This window comes from Oryctolagus cuniculus, chromosome 1, assembly GCF_964237555.1.
Source record: "Oryctolagus cuniculus chromosome 1, mOryCun1.1, whole genome shotgun sequence".
NCBI lineage: Eukaryota > Metazoa > Chordata > Mammalia > Lagomorpha > Leporidae > Oryctolagus > Oryctolagus cuniculus.
Window position 1 is genome coordinate 12,504,503 of NC_091432.1, and position 10,297 is coordinate 12,514,799.

Here is a 10,297-nt window from a genome sequence, read left to right on the forward strand (position 1 = left end):
AGAATTATAGTACACTAACTACTCACTTGCCACACAGAACAAATTATGATGTGTAAGCCTAACCACAAAAATATAATCCTCTCACACTTTGAAATGTCCTGTGACTCAGGACTTACATTTTTTAAAAGAAAACTATTACGAATTCCAAAACTATTTTATAAAAGTACCTTTATTACAAGTTTATTATCTGGAGAAGCTATATTATTCCACCCAAAGAATTCATAAATATTGATAGAATCATGTTTTCTATTTAAAAATATCAAAAGATCACATTTAAAATGGTAAAAAATGATATCCATGGGCTTTAGTCCAACTTCTAAGAGGTCCAAGGAAACCCTCACGCAGCCAGGGTAGCAGGAGTAGTCAGGTTTCCTCATGAGAATTTACAGCTTAATTTCTAGACACAACAGGAAGGGCTAATATTTTTGTGATCAACAAGGAAAAAATATTCCTGAAAGGAAGGGAAAACAGTCACATTAGTAGAACTAATAGAAAACTATCAAATAACTAAAGAATCATTGAGGCTCAACAAAGCAAAAACATGGGAGGAGAATACATCAATTTTAAGCATCCAGAAGCCATTATAATATTTTAATAATTCAAGTAAAGCAGATGAGACAGAGAAACAATAAATGCTACATAAATGGTCATAAATTTTACATGAGCATATTGTCTCATTTTGAATTATGAGGGCCAGTTGATATGTGGAAGTCTGTCCCTGGGTCATATTAAAAGTCAAAAGCTATACTTTATCTGAATATTTCTTAGATTCATTTAAGAGAATTCTTTTATAGAACTTAGTTCTTTTAGGACAAAAAACTGATGTAAGAGTTGGCATACATATCAGTTACAATCTTCATAGAAATTCACAATCCCATTCTATATTCATATTAGAATCCAAAGATGTTATGTTTGTCTGGGGTGGATTGACAATATTAAATAGCCATGGAGGTTAAAATGGCATATCATTTATATTTTAGAAGAGAAAATAAGAAATGCTAAGATTAAATATATTCCTAACAAAAAAACTGCATTTTTTAAAGATTTTATTTGAAAGACAAAGTTACAGAGAGAGGCAGAGACAGAGAGAGGTCTTCCATCCGCTGGCTCACTCCCCAAATGGCTGCAACAGCTAGAGCTGCGCCAATCTGAAGCCAGGAGCTTCCTCCTGGTCTCCCATGCGGGTAGAGGGGCCCAAGGACTTGGGCCATCTTCCACTGCTATCCCAGGCCACAGCAGAGAGCTGGATAGGAAGTGGAACAGCCAGGACTAGAACCGATTCCCATATAGGATGCCAGCGCTTCAGGCCAGGGCTTTAACCCGCTGCGCCACAGCACCGGACCCAAAACTGCATTTTTTTAAGATTCTATTTGTTTGAGGCAGAGTTACAGAGAGGGAGAGACAAAGAAAGATCTTCCATCCACTGCTTCTCTCCCCAAATGGCTGAGACAGCAGAGCTGGGCCCATCCAAAGCGAGGAGCCAAGAGCTTCTTCTAAGTCTCCCACACAGGTATAGGGTCCCAAGAACTTCGGCCATTTTCCACTGCTTTCCCAGGCAGTCAGCAGAGAGCTGGATCAGAAAAGGAGCAGCTGGGATACGAATCAGCACCGTTATGGGATGCTGGTGCCGCAGTCAGAGGCTTAGCTTACTACAGTGCTGGCCCTAAGACTGCGTTACTATAATGATCCCAGATTAAACCACATGAGCACATTTCATTGATTCATTGCATTATTATTTCACTTTACTGTTTTTAATAGGTGCACTGCAAGCATTTATGGTACCAGTTCAAAACACTCTCACCTAAATGATGCTCCTGTATGGAATCCCAAGCATTCAACTTTACATGATAGTGAGCACTTCTGTCCTATGGGCCTTTTGCATTCATGATTATTATCGTCTCTCCTTTTCATCACCAAGGTCATTGGAAACACTCTGAATAAAAGGAAAGTTTCATAGAGTTGAGCCTTGTGTATATTAGAATTTTGGGAATAGGGAAGGAATTGGGTAGAAAGACAAACTAAATCAGACAACCATCCTTGGTTGTAAGCAAAAAAAAAAAAAATCAACTATTATGGGCAAAAATGGAACTTTGTTATTTCATACAGTTCAAGAAAAAATGCTAACAGAATATTGGATACAGTTTTTCATTACCCCCAGAAAATTCTACTGACTTCCAAAGCTCATTAATAGAAGTTTCCTATACCAGAAACTTTTGATAAGTGGCTGAAGTAGATATATTATCTCTAATCATCTCACCACTCAGAGACTAATTAGAGACACACAGCTTTGGGTTCTTGGCCTTTAATAAAAAGGTGAGAGGGGGACTGCTAAAGTTCTCCATTTCATTATGATGCCAAATAAGTATGTTTTAAGTTAAACTCCTCTCCCAAACACGGAGGATGCTGCCAACAGGAGACCGATTCCTAAGTGGCTGTTTATGCAGCAGACTCGCACATGAGATATATGGAAAACTAGAAAGTGGGGTTGGGGTAGAACATTTTCCTCCAGCATACATTGTAGCATGACTAAGTAATTTTCCCGTAATGACCAGAGTCGTAGGTATTTTTCCAGGATATAACCTAAGCATGTCTATTCAAAGGAGAGAGGAACTCAAAAGCCAAATGCTAGAATGAAAAATGACAACCAAGACAGCAAACAGAGAAGTTAGCTGGAGGTCTTTGATGGGAGTTGTATGAAAGCAGGCCTAATCTATACTATTCCATAAAATATTGTGCAGTTGGGAAGACCATCTCCTATGAGGGTCTTCAATAATTTCATGGTCCCTTATTTGACATGCAAGGTGAAAGCATCATTACCTGGCCAGTATTAGTAAAACAGGTGCCAGTAAACCACAAAACCATGAGATACTTAAGACTCTGCCTCTTTCATCCTCTGTCATACTCTTTTTTTTTTTGACAGGCAGAGTGGACAGTGAGAGAGAGAGACAGAGAGAAAGGTCCTCCTTTTGCCATTGGTTCACCCTCCAATGGATGCCGCGGCCGGCGCACCGCGCTGATCCGAAACCAGGAGCCAGGTGCTTTTCCTGGTCTCCCATGGGGTGCAGGGCCCAAGCACTTGGGCCATCCTCCACTGCACTCCCGGGCCACAGCAGAGAACTGGCCTGGAAGAGGGGCAACCGGGACAGAATCCGGCGCCCCGACCAGGACTAGAACCCGGTGTGCCGGCGCCGCAAGGCAGAGGATTAGCCTAGTGAGCCGCGGCACCGGCCATCCTCTGTCATACTCTAACAAAGAATGAAAATAAAAGTAGGAGGGAAAAAAATATACTTGCAATCATATGAAATCTTCTCCTCCCAACCCTTTGTGCCCAGAGTTGTAAAACTTCAAGAAAGGAAACCTAAATTTAACATTGAAGATATGGACTTGACTTGATTATATGTTCACTGTGAAAAGGACCAAAGATGTTATTAAAGAGTAAGAAAAGCAGATTTCATCATAACACAGTTGAAATAACTGATTACAAGATAATCAGACATTTAAGCCTGTTTCTCCACAAAGGTCAGACCATTGGGGGAGGGAGGGAAATTGGAATGAAACTGCATGTGCAGAGACAGCACACAGGCAAGTGCGTCGAATCTTGAGATTGACCACAAGCAGAATTCTCTGATCTTGTATCAATAGGCTCTTCTCCTTCATTGTCCCATTGAAGGAGTGTTCTCAAATAAGGAGAGAATGTGGCTCATTAGCAAGTTCTGATTTTTGTATCTCATAGGAAGTCACCAGAGATGGACTGAGCTCTGGCTTTAAAATTTTGGAGAAACACTTCAATTTGGAATCTCTTGGTTCATCTTCCACATCTGCAGATGTACAGTATGGTCTTTAAAATTTTTAAGAACTTGTGTATATACATGCATAATACCTGTGAATGGGGCAACATGGGGGAGTGGGCACAAACAAGGAATATTCCAAGAAAGCAAAATTTACCAAGAAAAATCTAGTATAATCTCTGCTGAACGTATATTTAATTTTCATGTGCCAAACAAGCCTCATTTACTCATTTATAAAATACATTAAGAGAATCAAATTATTATTTTTAGATGTACTCATATTATCTAACATAGACAATATTTGGTCCAACGCTTAATCCAACAGTTATACTTTCATCAGAACACCTACAGTCAAAAATAACATTAGATAACTTTAATTTTGATAGTCTACTAAGCTTACCTTTGAATATAACACGATATTGGGATGTGGCCAGTAAAATCTAAATTCATCGGCTCATATGTGATTGAACTTTCAATGAGAATAGCTAATGGGTATTCCTAAAGATATAAAGGGTATAAATTATCTTACTTACATCTCCTTCAAATAGTTTCAAGATTGTCTACTTATTGCATTTTAAAAACTATCATCATTTTGACTTTATGACCTAGAATAGACATATACATGCAAAATGTAAGAACAGCACAAGAGCTAAGTGATAAAATGTGATTTTAGCATATATTAATATCTTCTGTTATAGTGTCAGGGAAATTGTGTTTATTTGACAGTTAAGTATGCATAGGCAACTTTTGATCATTATATTTGTATTAAAGTCTGACTTGGCCGGCGCCGCGGCTCGCTAGGCTAATCCTCCACCTGCGGTGCCGGCACTCCGGGTTCTAGTCCTGGTTGGGGCGCCGGTTCTGTCCCAGCTGCCTCTCTTCCAGTCCAGCTCTCTGCTGTGGCCCTGGAAGGCAGTGGAGGATGGCCCAGGTCCTTGGGCCCTGCACCCGCAGGGGAGACCAGGAGGAAGCACCTGGCTCCTGGCTTTGGATCAGTGCAGTGCACTGGCCGTAGCAACCATTTGGGGGTGAACCAACAGAAGGAAGACCTTTCTCTCTGTCTCTCTTCTCTCTCTCACTGTCTAAAAGGAAAAAAAAAAAGTCTGACTTATGAAGACTAAGTTACTCTGGATAAATATGGACAACTTCAGAAAAGGTTACATCTTTCCTATCAATAAAATGAAGATAACATAAATAGTTGGAAAAATGCTTTCTAAAATGGGCCAGAAAGATAACATTTTAGTCATTAAAGACCATTCTGTGTCTATGATAAAATCCATTGTGGTTTTTCACTGTGAAAGACACCATATACAATAATTAAATGAATATAACTTTGCTCCAATTAAATAATTTACACATATAGGAAGCTGGCTGGATTCTGACCTATTGGTCATAGCTGCCAACCATAGATTTAAATCATGATTTGTAATAGTACATTGAATACAAGTAAGAGCAATCAAACTAAATATTTCTAAGGAAACCAATTGAAATAAAAATTCAGTCCATTCAGTTACCTTCAGAGTAGTGAATTTCATAGAGTGAAAAACAATTAACATGCATGTAATTATATGCTACAATATAGAATACTTATATTCTATAAGTGGAACACATAAGGTACTATCAAAAGTGACTGCACTCGGGGCTGGCACCGTGGTGCAGCAGAGTAAAACCCTGGCCTGAAGTGCCAGCATCCCATATGGGCGCCAGTTCTAGTCTCAGCTGCTACTCTTCCGATCCAGCTCTCTGCTGTGGCCTGGAGAGCAGTAGAAGATTGTCCAAGGCCTTGGGCCCCTGCACCCACGTGGGAGACCTGAAACAAGCTCCTGGCTCCTGGCTTCAAATCAGCACAGCTCCGGCCATTGTGTGAAGTGAACCAGCAGATAGAAGCCCTCTCTCTGTGCCTCTCTCTCTCTGTAACTCTTTCAAATAAATAAAATAAATATTTTTTTAAAAAAAGTGACAGCACTCAACTCTCCCATGTGTTCAAATATAGTCAATTCTTGCCCATGATTCATCTAACATCTAGGGAGTATGTTATTCAAGAAAGCGTGCTGGTATCTCAGATAATCCAAAAGCAAATAAAATTGTCATGGTAAGAACTTTTAGAGTTGAACATTTTACAAGACAATATTTATTATGCATTCAAGAATTTCATTATGGGAGCTGGTGTTGTGGCATAGTGAGTTAAGCCGCCACTTGGGATGCTGGCATCCCATATGGGTGCTGGTTTGAGATCTGGCTGCTCCATTTCCAATCCAGCTCCCTGCTAACACACCTAGGAAAGCAGCAGAAGATGGCCCAAGTGCTTGAGCCTGACTAGCCATGAGGGAGACCAAGAAGAAACTTCCGGCTCCTGGCTTTGGCCTGGCTTAGTGCCAGTCATTGCAGCCATCTGAAGAAAAATGGATGAAAAATCTCTGTCTTTCCCTTTCTCTAACTCTGCCTGTCAAATGAAAAATAAATCTTTTTAAAAAAGAATTTCATTTTAATCTGAGTTCTCACAAATAGGAATATATCGGCCCATGCTCTGGAGAGCCCAGGATATTGGGTAGGAACTGATAGATAACAGAATCACAATCACACTATCAAATAACTTTTCCTCACTCTCCCCCAACAACCTCAGACTTTTCATTTCTCCAAGTCCCCTCTTTCTTAATTTCTGCCTTCAGAAGTGGCAAGTAGAGACCTCAACACTTTCTGCTTAAAGATTACCTGTTTGAAGTCCGGATGACAAAGAGTGAGCCTCTTCCCTAGAAATCCTGGTAAAATCCCTACAGAGTTTCAGTTTGAGCATTTCAGTTTTCTGAATGAAACTTGGCATAGCCTTTCTATTTATCTTCCAGATATCTTGGTTCCTATAGCTGATAAACTGATGTTTCAATATGGGAGTTGAGTTGTATTGGCTATGTGTTGAACTGAGAACTTGCCATGTTCTGGACTGCATTTTAGATACTTGAGATAGAACAGCAAACAAATGGGGTCATGTACCTGTAACCAGGAATATGTACAGATTCATTTGTACCAAATGGAGCAGACGTGTTTCCACCAAGGAAAACCAAATTGTCAAACACAGCAACAAGATAACAAAGGAAAAAAAAAAAAATTTCTGGTTTCAAGAAATATTGACCCCTGTTTTATTAGTAAAGGAACAATATAATCTGATATAAACTATGTCTATTGGAATTTTAGGTCAACAGCAAAAGAATGGGGGATTGAAGAGTTACTTCAAATTAAAATGTTTCTTTAAAATTAGGTTTTACCACAGAGAATATAAAATCACTCTATCAAAGGCAAAAGATCTTCTGGTAGAATGTAAGCAAAAGAATGCATAGTTTTTAAAACTCCAAGTACTGTCTCTTTTACTAGGGAAAGAATTTAAAAACTTGAGAGAAATGAGTCAATATTATGAGCTATAACATTAGCCAACAATTAAATTTCAACAGCTCAGTTTTGATCACTGATGCATAGCCATAAAACAATCAGAAACATATTTAAACAATTGCTCTTACGTTCACTTTGATGTCACATAAACTTAGGAGATAAAGGAACTCAAAGAAGTCTGTCTCAATGATATTTATGGGGCAGCCACTGCCTAGATACAATTCATTGTGCTGAGGTTGTAGATCATGTATTATAGGCGTTCGTCTAATTCTAACATGGAGCCAAGATGCAGTACAGGTTACAGACACTGGTGAAAAAAAAATACAGAGAAAACATTTAATACATCTGTCCCCAAATAATGGCTCAGGAAACTTTCAACCTCCTAACTCAACTGAATTCCCAACTAGAAAGGAAAAGTGTTTTTCTATTAATATATTTTCCCACCATGAAATTTTGGGTAACTTCTCTATGTGGCTAAGTTGTTTTTTTTTTTTTTTATAAGAAGGTAGAAAAATCATAGGTGATAATTCCTGAGAAGTTCTAAACTAAATATCTTTCTGGTCTTTTAGTGATCTGATTTTACCAGCAGATCTCATAAATGGATTTGCCATATTTCCAAGCATAATGGATATAAATTTTAAAAATAGGAATAGAGGGGCCAGCGCCATGGCTCACTTGACTAATCCTCCACCTGCGGTGCTGGCATCCCATATGGGTACCAGGTTCTAGCCCCAGTTGCTCCTCTTCCAGTCTAGCTCTCTGCTGTGGCCCAGCAGGGAAGTGGAGGATGGCCCAAGTGCTTGGGCCCCTGCACCCGCATGGGAGAACAGGAAGAAGCACCTGGCTCCTGGCTTCAGATTAGAACAGCTCCGGCCATAGCGGCCATTTGGGGAGTGAACCAACGGAAGGAAGACCTTTCTCTCTGTCCCTCTGTCTAGAACTCTACCTGTCAAATAAATTTTTTAAAAATAGGAATAAAAAAGCTTTGATATTTGGTTATACACAGTTGGAAAAATGTATCCTATGCTTCCAATTAAATTTTTAAGTTGCATCAAAACATTTAAGCTTTTCAATATTACCTGATAGAATATATAAGGAGCTCAAGAAACTCAACAACAAAACTCAGCTAAGAAATTGGCAAAGAATATAAACAGGCATTTTTCGAAGGATGAAACACAAATGGCCAACATACACCTGAGAAAAATGCTCAGGATCACTAGCCACCAGGGAAATGCAAATAAAAGCCACAATGAGGTTTCATCTCAACCCACAGGTTTAAAAAAAAATGAAAAATGGAGAGGGAGGAATAGTGAGGACTTCTTGGGGTACTAGCAATGCTTTGCTACTAATTTGGGTGTTGGCTATAAGGGTGACCAGATGACAGAAAACACTCATGGATCTGTACACTTAAGTGCATTTCTAGGTATGTATACTATTACTTTCATCAAATGTTTTTTAAAAATTACCTGGGGTGCTAGATGAAACTAGAAAATTCTGAAATAAAATATCATCATCGTTGCTTAATGATAACTTTTTATGACTGCTAAGCAAGTCGAATTCTTTGTCTTATTTAATTTTTATTATATCCCTATAATGTCAATTTTATTACAATCTCCTACTTACTGATAGATAAACTTAATATCACTTAGCTGTTTGGCAGCCGAGCAGGATTAAAACCTACGCAAGACCTGTTGGGCCCCTCGACTCTGAAGAGGAATCATTTACAGTTGAATACAGCTGACTGCAGTCTGCCCAAACGTCACACTGCTTGGCAACCAAATGCAGAACTAAGCAATTTCCTCTCTGGGTAGCCGCAGTCTCTCGATTTTGCAAGTCACTACAAGTACTTCATATTCTGCAAAGTGACAAACCAGCCTCTAAACATAAGAAAAACCTGAAGCATTTTACCCAGCAAAGAAAAATACCAAACCCAGCATCTTGAGATCAACCAATAAGACAGACTGAAGAGGAAGCACAGTGGTGAAGACAGATGGAAAAGTTTCATACATCCAGCTGCGACCCAACATCATGAGTTGTTGGAGCAACATAGTCCATAAAAAGCAAATGCCTGGAACTGGAGCTGTGTTGTGGAGAGTAAAGCCACAACCTGTGGCATGGAAATCCTACAGGCACCAGTTCGAGTCCTGGCTGCTCCACTTCCAATCCAGCTTCCAGCTAATGCACCTGGGAGAGCAGCAGGAGATGGCCTGAGTGCTTGGGCCTCTGCACTCACATGAGAGCCGGAAGAAGCTCCTGGCCCCTGCCTTCATAATTTTTTTCTTTTTACTTGGCAGGTAGAGTTATAGACAGTGAGAGAGAGAGACAGAGAGAGAAAGGTCTTCCTTCCGTTGGTTCACTCCCCAAATGGCCGCTACAGCCGGATCTGCTCTGATCTAAAGCCAGGAGCCAGGTTCTTCTTCCTGGTCTCCCATGAGGGTGCAGGGGTCCAAGTATTTGGGCCATCCTCCACTGCCCTGCTGGGCCACAGCAGAGAGCTAGACTGGAAGAGGAGCAACTGGGACAGAACCCAGTACCCATATGGGATGCCAGCACCGCAGGCGGAGGATTAGTCAAGTGAGCCACGGTGCAGACTGGCTCCTGCCTTCAGATGGGCACAGCTCTGGCCATTGTGGCCATTTGAGGAGTGAACCAATGGATGGAAGATCTCTCTCCTCTCTCCTCTCTCTTTCTCTCTCTCTTTCAAATAAATAAATCTTTTTTTAAAAAAAAAAAAAAAGCAAACCCCCAATTCAGCCTATGTTTGAAATCATTCCGGCAGCTTGAAATCACCGTCTCTAGAAATCCCTCCTTGGCTTACATTCCGCAGAACCACGAACAGACACAAAAAGCATGAGGAGCCCTCCTAGCACGCCAGAAACCTTCATTATTTCTTCAGATCGCAGCCCACGGTGCCACAGGAAAACAGGAGGGCAGGGGCCGTGCCTCTGCAGGTGTTTATAAACCCCTTGCCTTCTCAGCTGTGGGAGACGATTTCTCAGGCTGGAAAGCACGGAGTAGCCCTCGGCATGGCGTTGGATTTTCCTCCTCACAGCTGAAGCTACAATTATATGATGGCTCTCTCAGTAAGTTGTGGAAAATGCAATAACAAGGTGAGTTTATTTTCGTGC

General features: G+C 40.4%; 1 protein-coding gene across 1 annotated transcript; it reads right to left on the reverse strand.

Moving 5' to 3' along the window:
• Nucleotides 1-1,797: 1,797 nt before the first annotated feature.
• OOSP4A (oocyte secreted protein family member 4A) lies at nucleotides 1,798-10,078 on the reverse strand. The gene is made up of 4 exons (XM_051834896.2): nucleotides 9,988-10,078; nucleotides 7,298-7,476; nucleotides 4,189-4,286; nucleotides 1,798-1,933 (listed from the first exon to the last, which is right to left on the reverse strand). Exons 1-4 carry the CDS (start codon nucleotides 10,052-10,054, stop codon nucleotides 1,798-1,800), a joined length of 480 nt encoding a protein of 159 aa, XP_051690856.2. The 5' UTR covers nucleotides 10,055-10,078.
• Between the last annotated feature and the right edge of the window lie 219 nt (nucleotides 10,079-10,297).

Excerpts from the sequence above, each read along its gene's own strand:
- OOSP4A (XM_051834896.2), bottom strand. The coding sequence starts at position 10,054 with ATGAAGGTTTCTGGCGTGCTAGGAGGGCTCCTCATGCTTTTTGTGTCT. Across the intron at positions 7,477-9,987 it reads TGTTCGTGGTTCTGCGGAAT|TGTCTGTAACCTGTACTGCA; the intron begins GTAAGCCAAGGA and ends TTTTTTCACCAG. Across the intron at positions 4,287-7,297 it reads TATGTGACATCAAAGTGAAC|GAATACCCATTAGCTATTCT; the intron begins GTAAGAGCAATT and ends TTATATCTTTAG.